Source organism: Ranitomeya variabilis, chromosome 7, assembly GCF_051348905.1.
Source record: "Ranitomeya variabilis isolate aRanVar5 chromosome 7, aRanVar5.hap1, whole genome shotgun sequence".
Lineage (NCBI taxonomy): Eukaryota > Metazoa > Chordata > Amphibia > Anura > Dendrobatidae > Ranitomeya > Ranitomeya variabilis.
The window spans coordinates 112,606,827-112,630,671 of NC_135238.1; the positions used below are offsets into that span (position 1 = coordinate 112,606,827).

A 23,845-nucleotide genomic window follows, 5' to 3' on the forward strand; every position below is an offset into this window, starting at 1 on the left:
CACGAACAATCAAGCGTTTCATGGCAAATTGCCAACAGGGTCGCAAGAAACATGTTGGGCAAAAAAGGTGCAAAATAACTGCCCATGAATTGAGGAAAATCAAGCGTGAAGCTGCCAAGATGCCATTTGCCACCAGTTGTGCCATATTTCAAAGCTGCAATGTCACTGGAGTATCAAAAAGCACAAGGTGTGCCATACTCAGGGACATGGCAAAGGTAAGGAAGGCTGAAAAACGACCACCTTTGAACAAGAAACATAAGATAAAATGTCAAGACTGGGCCAAGAAATATCTTAAGACTGAATTTTCAAAGGTTTTATGGACTGATGAAATGAGAGTGACTCTAGATGGGCCAGATGGATGGGCCAGAGGCTGGATCAGTAAAGGGCAGAGAGCTCCACTCCAGCTCAGACACCAGCAAGGTGGAGGTGGGGTACTGGTATAATCAAAGATGAACTTGTGGGACCTTTTTGGGTTGAGGATGCAGTGAAGCTCAACTCCCAGACCTACTGCCAGTTTCTGGAAGACAATTTCTTCAAGCAGTGGTACAGGAAGAAGTCGGTATCGTTCAAGAAAAACATGATTTTCATGCAGTACAATGCTCCATCACATGCCTCCAACAACTCCACAGCGTGGTTGGCCAGTAAAGGTCTCAAATAAGAAAAAATATTGACCTGGCCCCCTTGTTCACCTGATCTGAACCCCATAGAGAACCTGTGGTCCCTCATAAAATGTGAGATCTACAGGGAGGGAAAACAGTACACCTCTCAGAACAGTGTCTGGGAGGCTGTGGTGACTGCTGCACGCAATGTTGATCATAAACAATCAAGCAACTGACAGAATCTATGGATGGAAGGCTGTTGAGTGTCATCATAAAGAAATGTGGCTATATTGGTCACTAATTCTTTGGGTTTTGTTTTTGCATGCCAGAAATGTTTATTTTACATTTTGTGCAGTTATATTGGTTTTTGGTGGAATAAACAAGTGAGATGGGAATATATTTGTTTTTTATTAAGTTGCCTAATAATTCTGCACAGTAATAGTTACCTGCACAAACAGATATCCTCCTAAGATAGCCAAATCTTAAAAAACCTCACTCCAACTTCCAAAAATATTAAGCTTTGATATTTATTAGTGATGACGAGCTAATGTATTTGTTACTCGAGATTTCCCGAGCATGCTCGGGGGTCCTCAGAGTATTTTTTAGTGCTAAGAAATTTAGTTTTTAATGCCACAGCTGAATGATTTACATTTGTTAGCCAGCATAAGTACATGTGGGGGTTGCCTGGTTGCTAGGGAATCACCACATGTACTTATGCTGGCTAACAGATGTAAATCATTCAGCTGCGGCAATAAAAACTAAATTTCCGAGCACTAAAATATACTCGGAGGACACCCGAGCGAGCTCGGCAAATCTCGAGTAACGAGTATATTTGCTCATCACTAATATTTATGAGTCTTTTGAGTTGATTGAGAACATAGTTGTTGATCAATAGTAAAAATAATCCTCTAAAATACAACTTACCTAATAATTCTGCACACAGTGTAGAGTTTGCAGTTTATTATATACTTGAATAAAATCTGGCAGTATTGAGCTGGACTCATAAAATGCTGAGCATTCAGAAAGGATTATAAAGTCATTATGTAATTGATTTGCGCAGTAAGTTCACCATCCTCATGACTCATGAGGTTTAGGTGATCTACAGTATTTCGAGATGTATTCTGATTTTATTGTTAGAACTTGTGACAAACTTTTAATACAAAATCTTAAAAAAATGTTAATACTTTGGAGCAATACAGTATGTATTGAAATATTTGCAGAAATGTTTAGCATAAATTTTATATCTTATGTAGGGAGTACCTGGAGATTCTGGAGCTGCAGGTCCACTTGGTCCAAGGGTAAGTAATTTAAGAAACATACATGGACAAAATTATATGTATACACTTTATAAGGCAGTTAAGGATTAAGCTTATTGTTTGGCAATCAAGATAATCCTTTCCTTCTGATAGGGAGAACGTGGTAATCCTGGTGAAAGAGGAGAACCTGGGGCTTCAGGGCTTCCTGGTGAAAAGGGTATGGCTGGTGGTCATGGACCTGATGGACCAAAGGTGAGTTAGCCTTGGTTGACTGGATGTAAGAGAAATAAGGGAAACAATAAGCTACTTTTGCAATTATGATATATCATAGTAGAGTAACATAAAAATATTGAAACATATATAATACCTCATAATATTGCCTGATCATATATGTACTTTTTTGACTACTGTTCTATTTAATATTTCATGAACCTTTTTAAGACATTTGTTTTAAAGATTTTCTTACATGAGATTCACATTTTTACTTTCAAAATTTTGTGCTAGTTCTATCTCTATCTATTCTGCCTTGTTACACATTGCTAACTTCTTATTAATATTTGATTATTACCATAGGGAAGTCCTGGCCCATCTGGTACTGTCGGTGATACAGGACCTCCTGGTCTACAAGGTATGCCAGGAGAAAGAGGCATTGCTGGAACACCAGGTCCAAAAGGTGACAGGGTAAGTCATTATTTTCTTTTAAATACTATGTAAAATCCTCCTATAAAAACACTAGTTTATTAGATATACATTAAAAGACCACAGATAAAACACATCTACTGATCAAATGGTAACTGACCCAAAAGATAAATTCCAATCCCATTAAGGATTAGAGTTTTATCTTTTCTTTCTTTTTTGGTCTTTGTTTGTTATCACCAGTAATTGTGTTTTATTTGTGGGTATTTTATGTATATCCAAAAAACTAGCGTTTTTATTGGGGGGTTTTCTTGTCTGTGACCTATTTATTTATACTTTCCTGTATCTGTATCTTTTTTTCAGTGAATCACTAAATGTAAAAGTGATGGAATCAATTGCAGTGTTTCTTTTATATTTTAGGGAGGCATTGGCGAGAAAGGATCTGAAGGAACCCCCGGTAATGATGGTGCTAGAGTAAGTGTAAATACTACGACTTATCAACTCTATTTATTTAGGGAAAGCACGTTAAAATGGTTTTACATTTACAGAATAATATGATTTAACCAATGTGTTCTCACTGTTTATTTTATTTCTGTCAATGAAAAATGGAGGACATTGAAAAAAACTGAAGTTATAGTTTTTTTGCTGCTGATTAGGAGAAACAAAAAAATAGACTCCAAAAAGTGGAAATGTATTAAATCAAATAATGTAAAAATGGTGCATAAAAAGGCAACACATAACTGTCAACTTCTTCCTAGCCTCTTAATTTACTGTGTGCTAACAAGCCTTTAAACTATCAAGCGCCCTGTTTCTCTTTTTCTGTTTTAGTTATTGATTTTATTTTAGGCCCATTATGAATTTTTATTTTGGTTTTTATTATTTGACAATTGTTGCTTTTTGGGTTTTTCGCTAAAGTTATGGAAAGAGTTGTGGAGTTTTACAATTTAGTTAGTATCTCTACCTGTTTTGTTTTACAGTAGATCGCATGAACACCACATTATGGATATGTATTTTTCTTAGTGCACTATAGTACCTCTCGAGGTGGTGCTGAAATGGCAGTCAAAGTTAGAGTACATTCAGACACAGCAAACATTTCTGACAAAGCACAAAACAACACATATATAAATGGGATCTTAAAATCCCATGTAGGGCATTCACTTAGTTTGGATATAAATTCATGCCGTGGGTCTTCAAATCTATGGTTTGCCTGTTATATTGTCACAGATTATGTTGCTTCCATTTTTTACATGGATTTCACTCTTTGTAAAGCAAAGAATAAAATCTGTGACTAAATCTGTGTCCGAACCAACACTGGAATCATAAAATTCACCCTTGTATGTGATCTTTCACATAATCTCTGTGACTGAAGGGGATGTCTTATGAAGGCAACACTTGTTAGGGTTGGCGGAATGCATTAATAAAATATAATAATAAAGTGCATTCTCCACCCGGGGTCCACCATGCAGGGATGTTAAATTGCAGCTAGTAAGGACAATGACGAAACAAAGCAACGAGCGTATAGTTTTTCGGCACTGAATTAAATGTCATTCAGTGCTGAAATATGTGCTGTGCCAATCGCACACAGTGACAGAAAGATACTCTGCAGCAGAGCTGTGCTATAAGCACACAGCCACAGCATTGTTTAGACGCTAAACGTGAAACCTGTTAGCTTCACAGGTGTTCCCTACCTAACTGAGGCAAGGGATTCGGTAGTGGACTCAAACATAGTGCGTGCACACACAGAACTCCTCTCCGGAGAAGCCAGAATCCTAAAGGCTAAATGCCAGCCCTGAACCCACACAAACAATCTCCTCCCCGGAGGTGCCAGAATTCTAAAGGCTCTAGGCCTGCCCTGTGCACATGCAAACAAGTCCACACTACCATTAGATTCCACACTCTCACAGAACATAAATGATCTTAGTGCACCGACGGGCGAGCCAAAGATCCTTTTATAGATTTTTCCAGTCAGAGAGAACCTTGCTCACGGGCCAATCCGAAGCCGGACCAGGACCTGAGCATGTGACAGCTGCCCACCAATGAGAAGTCACCTCACGAGCATGCTCAGTAGAGCGAATCCTGGACTTAGTCTCAGGAGAGATCGCTTTCTGCTGTCTATTTTTAGTTACCATAGCTGAACCTGGAGAGGCAGCAGTAACCATACGCGCAGACTGAGTGTGAGCAAGACGATGAGACCAACGTCTTTGCTGAGCAGCATCCACTGCGGTCGGGACTGAATGGAAGACCGCAGAGGAAGATAGGGGTTGGGATCTATCCTGTGCAGAGGAAGAATCCCAACGCCTAACAACACTTGGACATCGTAGAGGGAAACCTCCATTCTGGGGCCCTCACTCTCAGAGCCAGAACAGATCATCTCTCTGTTATGAGCATTTACCATTCATATGGACTTGAGCCATCGTCTACTACATGGACAACCAATTATCTAAATGATTACAATGTATCCATGAGTGAATTGATTTCATAGAAATTTAATTTGAGTCAAATTTTTGGAAATTCGATGAACCTGGAGAATTTGAACAATTTGCACAAATCATTACAAATGGAGACCTAAATGCAGTCCAATTAGTCTGTTAGTGGTCAGTAAGTGGTTAAATATGGGGAAACATTTTATAGAAACACCAGTATTATTAATTCACAAAAGCCAGTGTTTTGGAATCATTAGCAAAGCAGATGTTATTTCTATTTCTTTCTCTTAGAGGAAATTGACTGAATAAATATAAAGGTACCTTCACACGAAGCGACGCTGCAGCGATAGCGACAACGATGTCGATCGCTGCAGCGTCGCTGTTTGGTCGCTGGAGAGCTGTCACACAGACCGCTCTCCAGCGATCAACTATGCCGAGGTCCCCTGGTAACCAGGGTAAACATCGGGTAACTAAGCGCAGGGCCGCGCTTAGTAACCCGATGTTTACCCTGGTTACCAGCGTAAAATCTAAAAAAAACAAACAGCACATACTTACATTCACGTCCCCCTGCGTCCACTTCCTGACTGACTGAGCGCCGTACAGTGAGAGCAGAGCGGTGACGTCACCGCTGTGCTGCTTTCACTTTCACTTTGCGGCGCTGAGTCAGAGGAGGAAGCAGACTGCAGGGGACGCAATGTGAGTATGTGCTGTTTGTTTTTTTTACATTTTACGCTAGTAACCAGGGTAAACATCGGGTAACTAAGCGCGGCCCTGCGCTTAGTAACCCGATGTTTACCCTGGTTACCAGTGTAAAATATCGCTGGTATCGTTGCTTTTGCTTTCAAACACAACGATACACAGCGATCGGACGACCAAATAAAGTTCTGGACTTTATTCAGCGACCAGCGACATCACAGCAGGATCCTGATCGCTGCTGCGTGTCAAACGAAACGATATCGCTAGCGAGGACGCTGCAACGTCACGGATTGCTAGCGATATCGTTATAATGTCGTTTCGTGTGAAGGTACCTTAAGTAACATTTACAACTGTCTAATAATCATACATAATATAAATAAGTTACATACAGTATGTATGCACAGGGATTTGTTATTACTTTTGATCTACCTTATATGTGTACTTGGTACATTAGTTTGCCAAGACAATATTTGCCTATATTATGTAAATACAATTCATTGAATAATGGGCAGAATGATGCTAATGGTAAAGTACTTGTGGTTTGTGGTCATCCAGCGACATTCACGTTTCTCCTATCCGGAATGCAAGCTCAATCTCCCCTAACCAAATGGTTCATATTGGTTTCTAGTTTCTAGAGTCCAGTTCTTTTCAGAATTGCTGTATCTTTATTTTTCTTTGTAATGCATTTCACAAATCCAATATGTTTATTACAGGGTCTTCCAGGACCTCTTGGTCCTTCAGGCGCAGCGGGTCCAGCTGGTGAAAAGGTAAATATATGATTTAATGTTCTCTTACTGCAAGGCTTTTAACAGCAGATTTAACACATTAGATTTTTATTCTAGGGTGAACCAGGACCAAGGGGTGTAATGGGACCAGTTGGATCACGTGGAACTCCAGTAAGTAATGTTTTCTTAACACTTGTTTTATGTAGATTAATAGAATTTACAGTATATGGCCAGATGAGGCACAGGTTTCTTACATATTGTATATTACAGATTTTGAAAATGTAACATTGTTTCAGGGATTTTTTTTGTTAGATTTTTTTTAATCCACTTGCACAAGTCTTAAAGGGTTATCCACTACTCAGACAACCCCTTCTGACTTGTTATGTTTCCTCTCAATAAAACAATAACATCTATTCTCATCTCCTGTGCTGGTAACATTCCAGCGGTCTCAGCACTGACTCGCATGGGACAGGTGTGACATTGTTATGTCACGTGATCCCTGTGGCCAATCAACGCTGGCTTCACTCTTCTCTTCTACAGACGTAATTGTCATTGGGAGGAAGGGAAAGCTGCAGCTGCTCTCTAACTTCCTCCCAATGTCTTAATTTGTTCACAGGCGGGGAGAGTGAAGCAAGTGCTGACTGGCCGCAGGGATCTCTTGATCCTTGAGAAAGGGTTGTCTGAGTAATGAACAACCCTTTTAAAACTGTAAAAAAAATAGTGTGCAAATTGCCTCTTCAGAGAAAAAGAGGACTTGAACTCTTTAGCGCCACCTGTTGGAAGTAGCGATCCTACAAGTCACAATCAACCCTTTAATGCAGAGGTGTCAAACTGCATTCCTCGAGGGCCGCCAACAGGTCATGTTTTCAGGATTTCCTTAGCATTCCACAAGGTGCTGGAATCATTCTGTGCAGGTGATTAAATTACCACCTGTGCAATACATGGAAATCCTGAAAACATGACCTGTTGGCGGCCCTCGAGGAATGCAGTTTGACACCTCTGCTTTAATGAGTCTTGCAATATGACTTAGGATAAAAGCCAAATCAGTATCTCAATTCACAGAAATGGGCAGCACGGTGGCTCAGTGGATAGCACTGCAGCCTTGCAGCGCTGGAGTACAGGGTTCTAATCCCTCCTTGGACAACATCTGCAAGGAGTCTGTATGTTCTCCCCGTGTTTGCCTGGGTTTCCTCTGGGTACTCTGGTTTCCTCCCACATTCCAAAGACATACTGGTAGGGAATTTAGATTGTGAGCCCCATCAGGGACAGTGATGATAATGTGTGCAAACTGTGCTGCGGAATATGTCAGCACTATATAAAAATAAAGATTATTATAAATAAAGATTTTTAACTGATTTGGCTAGGTGAGAGGCTCTGGACTGAGGTCTAAGGGGTAAGGTTTCTCCTTGTGTAGAGTGACATACCTGCTCTGGCTTGTCAAGGTTAGGAGGCTTATTCGCCGTGCAATGCTCCTCTGGGAAATTTAACATGCAAATTGCCTCTTCAGAGAAAAAGAGGACTTGAACTCTATAGCGCCACCTGTTGGAAGTAGCGATCCTACAAGTCACAATCAATCCTTTAACGAGTCTTGCAATATGACTTGGGATAAAAGCCAAATCAGTATCTCAATTCGCAGACACGAATAGAGCATAAGTAAGGGTACTTATTCATAATAGCAGTGTCATGAACATTTTTTTCCTTCTGTTTTTCTTTCAGGGTTCACGAGGGGAAAATGGTCCCACAGGTCCTGTTGGATTTGCTGGACCACCGGTATGAACTTTTTATGCATGTGCTTTAATGCATAACATATTTTTAAGTTACGATATGTCACCTTCTGTTTTTGGTGCTTTGATTGAAAACATGCATGACTACGTCATGAAAAAAGACTGTTGTTGCTGTCGTCAGTTTAAGCACAGTGCAGCTAAATATGCTCTACAATGTGGCAACAAATACAATGTTATTAACACTCTGATGCAATGCTTCAAGTTTGTTCTGATAAGAGGTTAAAAATTATTCACTTTGTTCAAATAAAATGTATAAGTATTGAATTATTTACCGTATTTAATGATAAAAATTATACAAATTTTTTCCCTGAAAAAGTAAGACCTACCCTGATAACAAGCCTTACCATTATTTTAGATGATTTTTGGGGCATGCTTGAAAAATAATTCCTACTCCAAAAAATAAGCCCTAGTTACAGTCACAACTTAAAGTTGGGTGGGGGGTGAACTTATCAATTGCCCAGGGCCCTCACTCTCTTCAGGGTCCCTAGCATTTTTATTGCAAAGTTAAAACTGCTGAAGGACCTTTGGTGACATTATGGTAATGTGACCATGATGTAAACAAAAGTCATTAAACTACAGAAGTCTCAAGGAACTATGGAGGAGTCAGTCTGGTATGCAGGGCTGGCATTAGGAGTAAGGAGGGTGAATGGGCAATTTCTCAGGAACCCCACTTTCTTAGAGGGCCCCAGCATTTCTATTCTGAGGTCAGACTGCTTTGGTGACATAATGGTCATATGACTATGATATCACCAAAGGTCATTTAACTGCAGGAGTCTAGAGAAACTGAAAAGGAGACAGGCTGGAATGTACTGTATGTGCAGTGTGTGTTTGTATAAACTCTCACATGTGTATATAAATGTGTATGATGACACAATTATAATTGAATAAATGTTGATTTATTTTTTTAAGAATAAATGTTGTTTGTTGTTTATGGAAAAAATAAGACATCCCAAAAAATAAACCCTAACCCATCTTTCAGAGCAAAAAAATATTAGACCCTGTCTAATTTTTGGAGAAACCCAGCAGTTATGCTGCACATTTCTTAGGCACACTTACTATGAAACCATAGCAGTAATGGTATATTCAGTATAGAATAAAGCTTATTGGCCACTGAAGAAATAAAATATTTTGAATCTTATTTTATGAAAAAAATCATTTGTTTAATTTTAAGGGACCAGATGGACAACCTGGTGTTAAAGGAGAGCCTGGAGAGCCTGGTCAGAAGGGCGATGCTGGAGCTCCCGGTCCACAAGGTCTCTCTGGATCTCCTGGTCCTCATGTGAGTATTGGATCCCATAGATATGTATTGTGCAGTTCACAACACTGTAATAAATGCAAACTCATGTATTCCATGCAAAATGGCACTCCTCAATAAAAATGATTAAAAAACAGCTGTGTGTTATATAGATACTGGACTGCCAAAGTTAGGGTCAAGTCTATTGGCTTACCTTCTCAAACAAAAGCTGGACACAACCGTATTATACCACATGTGATTTCAGCATGCACTGCATGTTCTTAAGCACAGATGGACTTTACCAGCAGATGTTCATGTCCCGTTCCAGTATTTGGAAGAGAACGTGACATAAAAAGATGAACATGAAAGCTTAGGCTACTTTCACACTAGCATTTGTAGCAGCTGCGGAGGGCTGCGGACTTCCTCCTTGAAGCCCCGCCCTCGGTCGCATCTCTGCCGCTAGCTCCGCCTATTTCTGCATGCGGCCGGCATGCGGCCTGTGTACCTATATTTAACATTAGGTACGCAGGTCGTGCCGCACTATGCGGATGCTTCCGCATGTGTCGTTTTGACGATGCGGAAAAAAAAATTGCTACAAGGTGCGTCCTACGCTGGTCGCCGCATCGTCAAAATGACGCATGCGGAAGCATCCACATACTGCAGCACGACCTGCGTACCTAATGTTAAAGATAGGTACACAGGCCGCATGCCGGATGCATGCAGGAATAGGCAGAGCTAGTGGCCGAGGGCGGGGCTTAACGGAGGAAGTGCGCAGCTGCTGCAAACGCTAATGTGAAACCGGCCTTAAAGATGAAGAAAAAAAAAAATGAATCTTGATTCCTTGAATAGATCCTGATGCTAGATATGGTTGCGTTTTGTAGAATCTGAATATTACTCGAATTTGATAAGATTATAATTATGATCTTCTAGGTACCACTGATAGGTGCATGTTACCATTTTACCTAAATGTTTTCTTCAAACTTTGACCGCTTATTTCTAACAAGACTGAAATAGAAAGGTGTTCAAAGATTAAAGATGGCCACTGTTCTCCATTTTGAGATCATAAAATAAGTAGAAAAAATTTGCATTTATGCATGATTTGTTGTCTGTAGTGTCGAGTATTTCTTATGCTACTTTCACACTAGCGTTGTTTGCTGTACGTCGCAATGCGTCGTTTAGGAAAAAAACGCATCCTGCAAAGTTGTCCGCCGGATGCGTTTTTTCCCCATAGATTTACATTAGCGACGGATTGCGACGTATGGCCACACGTCACAACCATCGTGCGACGGTTGCATCATGTTTTGGCAGACCGTTGACACAAAAAAAGTTACATGTAACTTTTTTTTGCGCGTCGTGTCCGCCATTTTTGACCGCTCATGCGCGGCCAAAACTCCGCCCCCTCCTCCCCGGACATTACAATGGGGCAGCGGAAGCGTCATAATACTGCTTCCACTACCCAAGTCGGGCATCATTTTCACAACGTGCATCGGAACGTCGGGCCGACGCATAGCGACGGCCCCGTGCTGACGCTAGTGTGAAAGAAGCCTTACTATGTGTTCTAATTACTCTTAAACATGGTTTTGTGTGTGATACATTAAAAGGAATCTGTCAGCAGGTGATTGCTATGTAATCTGAAGTCAGCGGGAGATAGAGACTGAAACAGAGATTTCAGGGATGCCTCTCTTATCAAGCTCCCTGGTTTTGTTACTTGTAATTATTGTTTTAGCACCAGGAGCTTATCCTTGCCTTGCTTGGGCACAGCAGACTCCACCCCCTTCATTCATAAGCAGCTCAGGGTCTATAAACATTGTATAAAAAGAGCTTATTGTCTGTGAAGGATTTATCATTCAGAGATTAACATTGGTGGGCTGCACTAGTCTGGCAACCCCCTCTCCTGTGAGGAGAACCTCACTGTCTATAACTATGTACACAGAGAGCCTGGTGGGGCGAAGACAGCTTTTTCAGCTCTGCATCATTCTAAATCTAAAAGCTCTGATTATGTCAAAATGGCTGCATCCAGTAATCTAAATGATATATTGTTGGATGTACCGTTTTTTGCCTACAGTACACAGCTCTCAGATGAGGATGCAAAAATCTAAGGACCAATTCCCCTTAATACTAGTGAAATACTATTGGACATTATTAAAGTTTTTATGCTTTAAGGCTGCACTTTGGCATTGAGGGACTGATATTCATCCTTTATACATATTCATATGTATAAAATGTGGAAATAAATTAATCTATTGGATGAAAATTGTATTAGTATCAATTTTGTTGGACATTCGCTGGACTCAATGAACTTGAATAATTTCCAATTCCCTTCACGTGAATCACCAAAAATACTTGCCATGCATTTTACACAATGTAGAGGATGGAATCAATCAGAGAAGGCTGACCTTGGTATTGAGAAAGAACCATAATATGGTAGACAAATTCAACGTATAGAGAATATTGTCTTATATACCTCTTTATCATCCTCCTAAATCAACAGGGCATTACCAACATCAATAGGGAAGAATATTGCATCCTCTCCTCATTCTTTTTATTCTTGTAAGTTTAAGTGTAGTCAAGCTGTTTTACAGCTAATTAGCATGTGCAACAAAAGCCATACAGCGCACAAGTTGCTGCTATGCATTAAACACAAAATCTTATGATAGATGGCTCTCCGTCAAATGCAACGGGACTTTATGGTAAAAGACAATGCCCGGAACATTGTATCTGCATTACATTTGGGCAAAAATCATAAATTTGACTGTGCAAGATTTCTTAAAGAAATATACCAACTTAAATAAGTGGTAGACATAGCGAGAAGAGTGTTTGGACATTTCAGTCATTCTTATGTGGGAAATCAAAAACAGAATGGTCTGCCTGAGCACCTCCTGATCTTCAATGTTGCAACATGATGGCATTCAGAGCTTCATATGTTGAAAGGTCTCAAAAGCCGCCTGCAACACTTATCATACAGCAGGCAAACTGGAGCTTGAGTTACTTAAAAATTTGCATTTGGCAGCGGATATTGTCGCCTACTGAAGCTTTTCAATTGGGCTACTAAATTTGTCAGTTGGGTCTAGAGGTGCTTCAATGATGTCATCCTTCTCACATTTATTTACCGTATATTAAAAAAAGCACTAACAAAGACGGAGCAATAGATGCAGAAAGAACAGCAACTTCTATGTGTTCATGGCCATATTGGAGCTGTTTAGGAGCCTTAGAGATGATAATTCTTAAATGTTGCATGCAGGAGGATGTGAAAGATTGGGGAGCAAAATCAGCAGCAGATTGATATGGCTAGGGACATCGATTTATTCCAGGTACAGGCAAGGGCAAGGTTGATGATTAGTGTGAAAGTGTGAAATTAATGATGATGATGACAAAATTTACTTTGATGACAAAGGATACTTCTAGAACGTTGCTAGACCAATAACATTAGCATCAAGCAAAGGATTCCTCGATGAATGCAAAATGAGACATTTTTTCTGGCATCAAAAAGAGAGAAACGACTGACACGTGATAAGGATAAGCTGTGTTCCCTGATCAATGAAGGTTACTGCTGAGCAGACAATTGCCAACCCTATGTGTCACCAGGAGACCCTGCAACCCCGCCTGTGCCAGTATTCCGGCTACAAGTAGCTAAAGCAGCAGCAATTATACTGTATACAATATGATGCATCAGATGTTTTATCTGCCACTGTGCCAACCTGACAAAATAGCAAACAGAGATCTATCACCAATTTATCCAGGTTTAATCATATCTTCACTGTGTCCTTCCTTTAGCAGCCCGATACCATGGATCCACAACTCCACTGACTTCTGGTCAGCAGATTGGCCCAGTAACAATAACTGGCACAGTTTACCACAGGTGTACAGTTTTTTCCAGCCTCCAGAGTACTACAAGGAAGTTTTTTAGCATGGAAGTTGTCTTTTTCATGACCCAGCAGACCAGATTGCCTTCCGCAAATGTGGAAAACTTTGAAAACCTTATATTTGGCAAAATGAATTAGACATGGATCAGTGTGAATTTTCATTCACCTATGGCTGATACCAATTAGAACATCCTAACATCTGTCTGGCTGTCCATTGTGTTTTATTCTAATCTGCAGTAGCCAGTGCTAATGTCCGAAACAGCATATCCTGACTATCCATCACGATAAATGTATACAATGCTGCTGTCAAGCCTGCCAGTGCTGGGCCTACACATCCAAACATCACCTTGCCTGTCCCATCATATTATATACTGTACTGAGGGGTTGCTGCTGATAGATATTGACACATCTCCTGCCTGTCCACTGTGCTAAATTATATACACACATGGTCAAAATTGCTGGTACCCCTCGTTTAATGACAGAAACACACACAATGGTCACAGAAGTAACTTGAATCTGACAAAAGTAATAATAAATAAAAGATCTATGAAAATGAACAAATGAAAGTCGCACATTGCTTTTCAACCATGCATCCACAGAATTAAAACAAAAAAATAAAAATCATGAAATAGGCCTGGACAGAAATGATGTTACCCTCTGAAAATAATGTGACAAAAGGGACAAGGTGTGTCCACTAACTAGCATCACAGGTGTCTACAATCTTGAAATCAGTGACTGGGCCTGTATATAGGGCTATAGATACTCACTGTGCTGTTTGGTGACATGGTGTTTATCACACTCAACGTGGAGCAGAGGAAGCGAAGGAAAGAGTTGTCTCAGGAGATTAGAAAGAAAATTATAGACAAACATGTTAAAGGTAAAAGTTATAAGGCCATCTCCAAACAGCTTGATGTTCCTGTGACTATGGTTGCACATATTATTCAGAGATCCATGGGACTGTAGCCAACCTCCCTAGACGTGGCCGCAGGAGGAGAATTTATGACAAATCAAAGAGACGGATAATACGAATGGTAACAAAAAAGCCCAGAAAAACTTCTAAACAGATTAAAGGTGAACTTCAAGCTCAAGGAACATCAGTGTCAGATCGCACCATCCGTCGTTGTATGAGCCAATGTGGACTTCATGGGAGAAAACCAAGGAGGACACCATTGTTGAAAAAAAAAAATCATAAAAAAGCCAGACTAGAATTTGCCAAACTAAATGTTGACAAGCCACAAAGCTTTTGGGAGAATATCCTATGTAAAGATGAGACAAAAATTGAACTTTTTGAAAAGGCACATCAGCTCTATGTTCACAGATGGAAAAATGAAGCATATAAAGAAAATAACACTGTCCCACTGTGAGACTAGGAGAAGGCTCTGTTATGGTCTGGAGCTGCTTTGCTGCATCTGGCACAGGGTGTCTAGAATCTGAACAGGGTACAATGAAATATCAAGACTATCAAGGGATTCTAGAGAGAAATGTGCTGCCCAGTGTCAGAAAACTTGGTCTCAGTCGCAGGTCATGAGTCTTGCAACAGGATAATGACCCAAAACACACAGCTAAAAACACCCAAGAATGGCTAAGAGGAAAACATTGGACTATTCTGAAGTGACCTTCTATGAGCCCTGACCTAAATCCTATTGATCATCTTTGGAAAGAGCTGAAATATGGTGTCTGGAAAAGGCAACCTTCAAACACGAGACAACTGGAGCAGGTTGCTCTTGAAGAGTAGGCCAAAATACCTGTTGAGAGATGTAGAAGTCTCATTGACAGTTACAGGAATTGTTGGATTGCAGTGATTGCCTCAAAAGGTTGTGCAGCAAAATATTAAATTAAGGGTACCATCATTTCTGTCCAGGCCTATTTCATGAGTTTTATTTTTTTATAATTCTGTGGAAACATGGTTAAAAAGCGGTCTGCACAGACGTCAGATGCAGCACACAAGCAGCCCCTAACGGGACTCCAGTACTTCACATGGGAACATGTCCTCTACCTGTTTCTTTATTATGAGTAAGATTTGATAAAGACCCAGCGGGTCAAAACGTTACCTTATACCACAGCGGTGAACTGTTTAATTTTGGTGTTTTGAAAATAAAAAACCACTTGCTTGGCAAAATTTTGAAGGAACTCTGAGTGCGACTGTTTATGCTTGGAAAATACCCTTGTAACACATAGATGAAAATATATCAATTGAAGGCAATTTAATAGCAAGTTTAAATAATCATTTATGCCTAAACTTGCAAAAATGTTGTTTTAGGGACCTCATGGTGTGCCTGGACTGAAGGGTGGTAGAGGAACACAAGGACCCCCTGTAAGTAAGGCACATACATCACACCAACATACATTTGTTCTCTTCTTTTCATCCTACCACATTTAACATATAATTACTTTTCAAGGGAGCAACAGGATTTCCTGGATCTGCTGGACGGGTTGGACCACCTGGTTCCTCTGTGAGTAAAGTTTCAAGATATTTAAATGAAAATGTATTTTACAATTTTGATAACATTTTCACTGTAGCAAATTCACTTTAACCATTGCTTTGTGTATTGAATGTTCCTGCACTCTTGTGAGGTTTACTGTATACATAAATATTTTTAGGGAGCTGTTGGTCCTCCTGGCCCAATAGGTGAACCCGGAAAGGATGGTCCACCTGGTCTACGTGGGGAGCCTGGAGCACATGGTAGAATTGGAGACAGAGGTCCTGCTGGCCCTGCTGGCAGCCCTGGTGATAAAGGAGATCCTGGAGATGATGGACAGCCGGTAAGTTGAAAACTTTTAATTTAAAATCTTTATTATAATTATTGGTTATAGAGTATTAACAGGATTGTATGAACTTAAATATATTTCTAGTGAAGACCCAGGTGTGAAACACTTTGTGCTGTTTCCATACCTCTGCCTTATGTCTGCTGTTGACACTTTATTGTATATTCTGATAAGTATTGTATAGCTTACAGAATACTTTAGCAAAGGGGAAAAGGGAAGAGAAAACTTTGCTCACCAAAATATCCCTGAGACTGTCCGTGCCTGGAGATCAGTGGCTGACTACCATGTGTGCAAATAGAAATAGAAGACTTCCGGCACAGGAATGCTTTTCAGTAAAAATTTCTTTATTTCTTTATTTAAACATCTTCAGCGATAAAAAGTAGCATCATGGGGACCCCCATAGGCCTATGAGGCGGTCCCCATGATGTTGTTTTTTATCGCTGAAGATATTTAAGTAAAGAAATAAAGAATTTTTTACCTAAAAAGGATTCCTGTGCTTGAAGTCTTCTATTTCTATTTACAAAATACTTTGCTTTCCTTCTTTACCATGTTTAATGTATAGTAGACATACATAGATATTAGAAACATACTGTATGTGTAAATGTATATGGTTTCTATAATGTAGTATGGTAATACTAATGGTTAACTCTTGTATTATTTTGTGCAGGGTCCTGATGGCCCTCCTGGTCCATCTGGAACAACTGGCCAGAGGGGTATAGTTGGCATGCCTGGTCAGAGGGGAGAAAGAGGCATGACTGGGCTTCCAGGTCCTGCTGTGAGTATCATGACCAATGTTTTATTAATTATATTACTGTAAGAATGTGTGGAAGCTTGGTAAAGATTTCAGCACAAGAAACCTCATGCCATCGCATATATAAAGTCTGCAAAGAGAAGGAAATCTGCAGTTTAGTACAAGTGTATACTGTCAGCCATAACCCCTTTTATAATTTTTATTTGATTACATTTAAATACCTCATGGATAATTTGTTCATATTGAATGTGAAATAATTTTGAGATTTATCCAGCATTTCACCTCTGGCAGACTATCACACTTTGATATCTTGTTCTTTATATATAGATATAGTAAAAACAATGCTTAGCACCATAAATGAGTTATATCATTTCTCCAGCATACTAGAAAGTCAAATGTGATGTTTGCAAAAAAAAGAGTTGCGTATTTTTGTAATTATTCCCAACCTAATACAGTGAATTGTACTAATGCGATTGCACTGTACAGTAATGTGAATCACTGTTCAAGTATAGCAAATATTAAATCACTAGATGGAGGCCTGATGCTATCGCATCGGGAGGGCGGTAATGTCACGATGGGGGCAGGCTTTGCAGCGTTGAGAATCCCCCCATGTGCTCACCCACCTATCCACTCTCTTTCCCCATGTGCTGACTTCTCCCATCTGTGCTTTCTTCTTTGACCTGTCTACCTATGTGCTATCCTCCTTGTCTCATGTCTCTCTCTTCCTGTGCTGCGTTCTCCCATCATGTGCTGTCCCATTTGAACTGTCTCCCCCCTGTGCTCTGTCTCTCTCACCCCTGTGCGCTTTCTCTCTCCCCATCTGCTGTCTTCTCTCATGTCATCTCTTCTTTGACCTGTGTACCCCATGTGCTCTAAACCTTGTCTGCTCTTTCTCTCCACCACTGTGCTGTACCTCAGCTCCTGGGCAGGGGAGGAAGCAAAAGGCAATACTGACATTACAGCAGGAGATCGCAGAGGATACATTTTGTGAGCTAAAATATTGCTTAAAAACAGTCAGTGAAATATTTTACCTGACAAAAGAAATCCTCTATGATCCCCTGCTGTAATGTCAGTATTGTCTTTTGCTTCCTCCTCTGCCCAGGAGATGTGGTATGCTCCGTACACAGTCAGACGCAGAAAATTTTTAAAATGAACTTTCGTTCGTGGGAAAGCCCCTTTAATGTGACCTGCTTCCTCTGCCTGTAGACACGTCTCGCATCTGCCGCTGGGATCAGCCAATTGATTCACTGCGCCTGTGAGGAAGTTGCGCAGGCGCAGTAAATCAGACCACCGCCATCTTTGTGCAGACAGATTGCGGCGGTCACATTAAAACTACGCATGCGCTCCACCTGTACAAAGATGGCGGCGGTCAGTGAATCATTTGGCTGATCCAGACAGTGGCATGCTCACGACGGTGTTCTGCTGGTGGTACCGCACAAGAGGCTGTATACGGCGTATACAGTGTGTGTGTGTGTGTGGTGCATATGGCGTATACAGTGTGTGTGTGTTGTATACGGCATATACATTGTGTGTTTATGTTTGCGTGTGTGGTGCATATGGCGTATATAGTGTGTGTGTGTGTGGTGCAACGATGTTCTGCTAGTGGTACCATGCAAGAGGCTGATACCACCAGCAGTTTCCATATTGTGACACCCATCACTTGGGTGTCCCAATATGGAGGTTGGTGAACTTCCACCGCTTGGAATTCTGGGATCCGGACACATCTGGATGGAACAGGATGTGAAGACATTATTATTATTATTGTTATTTATTATAGCGCCATTTATTCCATGGCGCTTTACATGTGAGGAGGGGTATACATAATAAAAATAAGTGCAACAATCTTGAACAATACACAAGTCACAACTGGTACAGGAGAAGAGAGGACCCTGCCCGCGAGGGCTCACAATCTACAAGGGATGGGTGAGGATACAGTAGGTGAAGAAAGAGCTGGTCGTGCAGTGGTTTGGTCGATCGGTGGTTACTGCAGGTTGTAGGCTTGTCAGAAGAGGTGGGTCTTCAGGTTCTTTTTGAAGGTTTCGATGGTAGGCGAGAGTCTGATGTGTTGTGGTAGAGGGTTCCAGAGTAGGGGTGATGCGCGAGAGAAATCTTGTATGTGATTGTGGGAAGAGGAGTTTGAGGGGAGTAGAGAAGGAGATCTTGTGAGAATCGGGGGTTGCATGTAAGAAAGTATCGGGAGACAAGGTCAAAGATGTATGGAGGAGACAGGTTGTGGATGGCTTTGTATGTCATGGTTAGGGTTTTGTACTGGAGTCTCTGCGTAATTGGGAGCCAGTGAAGGGATTGACAGAGGGGAGAGGCTGGGGAATAGCGGGGGGACAGGTGGATTAGTCGAGCAGCTGAGTTTAGAATAGATTGGAGGGGTGCTAGAGTGTTAGAGGGGAGGCCACAGAGCAGGAGGTTACAGTAGTCGAGGCGGGAGATGATGAGGGCATGGAGTAGGGTTTTTGCAGGTAAGTATATATTAAGAAGATGATTAGAAAGAACTTGAACCATTCACTAAAGAATACAGTAAATGGATTCATTAGAAGAAAAATGAACAAATATTAAATACATTTAGAGTGATTTTGCATGTTATATGCCTTTTACAAATGTTTTAATATTGTATCATTAAGGGATCCCCGGGAAAACCAGGTCCTACTGGATCCTCTGGAGAAAAAGGCCCATCTGGTCCTATTGGTCAGCCTGGTGCTAATGGTCCTGTTGGAGAACCTGGTGCAGAGGTCGGTGCCACCCTTCCATTCTTAATGAAGACAGTCAATAAAAGTACTGATTCAAATTATTAGCAGCAGTATGTGCCACTGCATTCTGTATTTGAAATAGATAATCCTAAAATGTAAAAATATCATCTGTCTATAGACTGAATCAGCAATTTATAGACTCTTACTGCATGTCCATATCATTCAAAAATACGCTAAACTGTGGATAAGTTGCCCTGATATTCAAGGAAATAGCAAAAATGCCAATGTCCTATTATATTTTTATGTGGAAGCAATCTATGAATTCATAGCAAACAGTGATGGTACATATGGATTGTTGACTTATTCTACAGGCTTTGATTGGTCATAGAATATTAGTTGAATACAAATACATTTAGTTGAGAGTATGTTTATGTTACTAATATGCTAATGTGAACTTTTTTTAGGGTCTTCATGGAAATGATGGTGCTCCTGGACGAGACGGAGCTTTGGGAAAGAGGGTATGTGTTCTTAATTTTTACATGCACAAGGAGTTTTGCTATATCTATAGTAGCAAGGAGAATATAACACACTAGATGGTGGCCCAATGCAAATGCATCGGGTATTGTAGAGTATGCATGTCCATGTAGTATACTGCCCATTTACGTAGTATATTGCCCATTTACGTAGTATATTGCCCTGCCACGTAGTATATTGCCCTGCCACGTAGTATATTGCCCAGCTACATAGTATACAGCACAGCGACGTAGGATATTGCGCAGCTACGTAGTATATTGCACAGAGCCACATAGTATATTGCACAGCTTTGTAGTATATTGCCCAGCCTTGTAGTATATTGTCCAGCCACGTAGCATATTGCCCAGCCTTGTAGTATACAGCAGAGCCACGTAGGATATTGCCCAGTGACGTAGTATATTACCGAGGCACGTATGTCAAGGGTCCAAAAAATAAAAAATAAACATACTCACCTAACGATCCGAGGGCCCCTTGTAGTGTATCATACTCACCATTCTTGTCGCTGCTCCTCTGCATCCCGCCTCTCCTCTTCCTGGGATCCTGTGCAGATGGTAGTGCTCGGCTTCAGGAAAATGGCCGCGGGATGCCGCGCGTGCGCAGATCGAGATCGCGGCGGCCATTTTCCTGAAGCCGAGTTCCATTGCAAGTGCCAGGGCTGGTGGGAGCAGGACCTATGAAGACGTCGCGGTCACATGACCGTGACGTCACGGCAGGTCCTTGCCGCACACCAGCCCTGGGACGGGACCTCACCGCAAGCTGACGCTTGTAATGGAGCGGTCCGGGGAGCGTGACGAGGAGCGAGAAAGGCGGCGGAGGGTAAGTATAGCAGGTTTTTTTTTTTATTATTATTTTTAATATGTATATTTTTACTATTGATGCTGCATAGGCAGCATCAATAGTAAATAGTTGGGGACACACAGGGTTAATAGCAGCGGTAATGGAGCCCGTTACACCGCGGGCCGTTACCGCTACCATTAACCCTGTGTGAGGGAGATTACAGAGCGGGCGCCGGGCAGTGAGTGCAGGGAAGTAGGGGAGGGACTAATCGGACTGTGGCCGTCGCTGATTGGTCGCGGCAGCCATGACAGGCAGCTGCCGAGACCAATCAGCGAACGAATAACGGTGACAGAAGGACAGAAAGACGGAAGTCCCCCGTAGACAATTATATAGTAGATAGTATGTTTATTGGTATCATTTTTTACTTTAGTTTAACTTTTTAGCATAAGCATTAGATATTATATTGGGGCATATTTGAAGATCTAATGTGTGAATTTATTAATTTTAGGGTGATCGTGGTGATCCAGGATCTGAGGGTCTTGCTGGTGCTCAAGGTTCTCCAGGAACTTCAGGACCAGTTGGTGCACCAGGGGAAGCTGGGCCAAGAGGTGAACCAGTAAGTTATTGTGTACATTTTTCATTATTATAATGCTTTTGGATGTTTTTGTATAAATGTGTATCTATTTAGCCTAATCCTTTTTTGTCCTTGCAATTATTTCCTAGGGTTCCCGTGGACCAATGGGCCCACCAGGAAGAGCTGGAAAACGTGGCTTGCCGGTACATCTAATGATTGATTCTAAGTAATCTCTTGGCAGCCCTGAAATGTTTAGGTGTTGCTGATCAACATGAGGGGCTCTAGTGATTAGCAACCATTTTCTTGGTATCCTTAGCTGATACAACTAAGGGGTAAAGCCAGATGTTGCATGCCCCTAGTGTCACATTATAGTCCATATGGGAGATCCTTTACCTCTATACTGCTGAAATGTGTAGTAAATATATAATTCTTCTTTGTGTAGTGTGTCGGGGATTAAAGGGAACCTGTCAGCAGATTTTGCTGCTATAAGATGCCGCCATTGCCTTTCAGGGCTTATCTACAGCATTCTATAATGCTGTAGTTAAGCCCCCGGTCCAACCTGCAAGTGAAGAAAAATAAGTTATATTATACTCACCTAGGGGGTGGTCCGGTCCGATGGGTGTCGCAGGTCTGGGTCTGGCGCATCTCATGTTCTTGCGACACTACCCTCCTGCTTCTTTATCGCTCCCCAGCATCGGCTCTCCTACTGTAGATAAGCCCTGAAAGGCAGTGGCCACATCTTATAGAGGCAAAATCTGCAGACAGGGTCCCTTTAAGCACATTTATTAATTTGATAATATTTGATAATACTTGGTTAGCATATTATTTGGTAACAAAGTCCATATAGAGCTTTTTCCACCTCCAGGACCATAATCACCTGCCTTTAGAGTCTATATTTATGATTTACATTAACTTTGCTGCATGGTGCCGATTCTTAGTTGTATAAAGTAGGACTGCCTAGAAATGCTATGATGGCACTCAGATGAGTGGGAGGAAAGCTCCCCAATCCTGTAATCAGGACTTTACTGGTTGGTCAGCGTCCAACCAGTCAGTGATAGTGTATGTAATTGACCAAGTAGACTTGACACTTTACAATTAGCACCACTGCATTATATTAGCCAAATTACCTTGTAGGCTAGTGATTAACAAGTTTTATTAATCAAATCTGTGACCGTTGCTATGAAATATATTGGCACTCTGGGAGGCTTTTTTTGGTCAAACTAGAAAAAAGTGTTCAGAGCAAGCATTAGTTTTAGCTTGATGAAATATATTGGCTCTCTTTGATGCTTTTTTGGGTCAAACTATGGCAAACTTTCAGCGCAAGCCTCAGATCTAGCTTTATGATGTATGTGATTTATATCGTTTACATACCTGGATGCTAACTAAACCCATTACTGGATGTAATTTCTGATTTATTCCTGTGATTTGTTTGTGATGTCATTTACTCTGTGTAGTATTTAATTTTGATCAAAAAAATGTTCTTTTATTGTTTCCCCTAAAAGGGACCACAAGGACCTCAAGGTGATAAAGGAGATAATGGCGAACGTGGAGAAAGAGGGCAAAAGGGGCATAGAGGTTTCACTGGTTTACAAGGTCTTCCAGGTCCTCCTGTAAGTATTATTTAAAAATTATAGATACATAACCAATATTAGAATAATTTTTGGTGGTTTTATTTAAGGAGATAGTATAGATTAAACACTAGACTTATTATTCAGTATGTCCTGCATCTTTACAAATTTATCAGGAAATTGACTAGCTACAGATGTAGGAGTTGCTAATTTGATTAACAGATCATTTCTGCCGTCATGTATTTTTTGTTCCAATTTAGTTTTATTTTCATTTTGTGGGAATAATAAAACATACAGGCAGTGTCAGTAAGTAAAAGAAGATTCTATACAGTAGAGAATCGCCATAAGAACGTATGATACAAGTAACAACTTCCTCTCTATTCCATCACGCGTCATGTTAATCATTACAACCGCACTGCAGCCTATCGTTATTGGAAAGACTAAAATATTCACTTTGTCAGTAAAAGAGTCCCATGACGACCAACTCTACAAGAACTTATTATATTTTTATCATGAAGAAGGGCTATCAAGTATTGCTTTGAACTAATGTATTTTTTCTGATTACCGTATATACTCGAGTATAAGCCGACCCGAGTATAAGCCGACCCCCCTAATTTTGCCACAAAAAACTGGGAAAACTTATTGACTCGAGTATAAGCCTAGGGTGGAAAATACAGCAGCTACCGGTGAATTTCAAAAATAAAAATAGATGCTCCATACCGTTCATTATTGCCCCAAAGGAGGTTCCATATAAAGCTGTGCCACATATAATGCTCCATACTGTTGATTATTGCCCCATAGATGATCCATATATAGCTGTGCCATATAGAATGCTCTGCACCGTTCATTATGGCCCCATAGATGCTCCTTATAAAGCTGTGCCATATAGAATGCTCTGCACCGTTCATTATGGCCCCATAGATGCCCCATATAGAATGCTCTGCACCGTTCATTATG

The 23,845-nt window shown here is 40.9% G+C and overlaps 1 protein-coding gene across 1 annotated transcript in view; it reads left to right on the plus strand.

Annotated features, from left to right (window-relative positions):
- The window catches only part of COL5A2 (collagen type V alpha 2 chain), a 449,814-nt gene that overhangs the window by 347,821 nt on the left and 78,148 nt on the right, over nucleotides 1–23,845 (plus strand). The window contains exons 32-48 of the mRNA XM_077275667.1: nucleotides 1,853–1,897; nucleotides 2,009–2,107; nucleotides 2,429–2,536; nucleotides 2,912–2,965; nucleotides 6,324–6,377; nucleotides 6,453–6,506; nucleotides 8,052–8,105; nucleotides 9,291–9,398; nucleotides 15,477–15,530; nucleotides 15,616–15,669; nucleotides 15,818–15,979; nucleotides 16,650–16,757; nucleotides 19,370–19,477; nucleotides 19,900–19,953; nucleotides 21,255–21,362; nucleotides 21,470–21,523; nucleotides 22,823–22,930. Of these exons, the coding sequence (XP_077131782.1) occupies nucleotides 1,853–1,897; nucleotides 2,009–2,107; nucleotides 2,429–2,536; nucleotides 2,912–2,965; nucleotides 6,324–6,377; nucleotides 6,453–6,506; nucleotides 8,052–8,105; nucleotides 9,291–9,398; nucleotides 15,477–15,530; nucleotides 15,616–15,669; nucleotides 15,818–15,979; nucleotides 16,650–16,757; nucleotides 19,370–19,477; nucleotides 19,900–19,953; nucleotides 21,255–21,362; nucleotides 21,470–21,523; nucleotides 22,823–22,930 (1,386 nt within the window). The remainder of the gene's footprint in view (nucleotides 1–1,852; nucleotides 1,898–2,008; nucleotides 2,108–2,428; nucleotides 2,537–2,911; nucleotides 2,966–6,323; nucleotides 6,378–6,452; nucleotides 6,507–8,051; nucleotides 8,106–9,290; nucleotides 9,399–15,476; nucleotides 15,531–15,615; nucleotides 15,670–15,817; nucleotides 15,980–16,649; nucleotides 16,758–19,369; nucleotides 19,478–19,899; nucleotides 19,954–21,254; nucleotides 21,363–21,469; nucleotides 21,524–22,822; nucleotides 22,931–23,845) is intronic.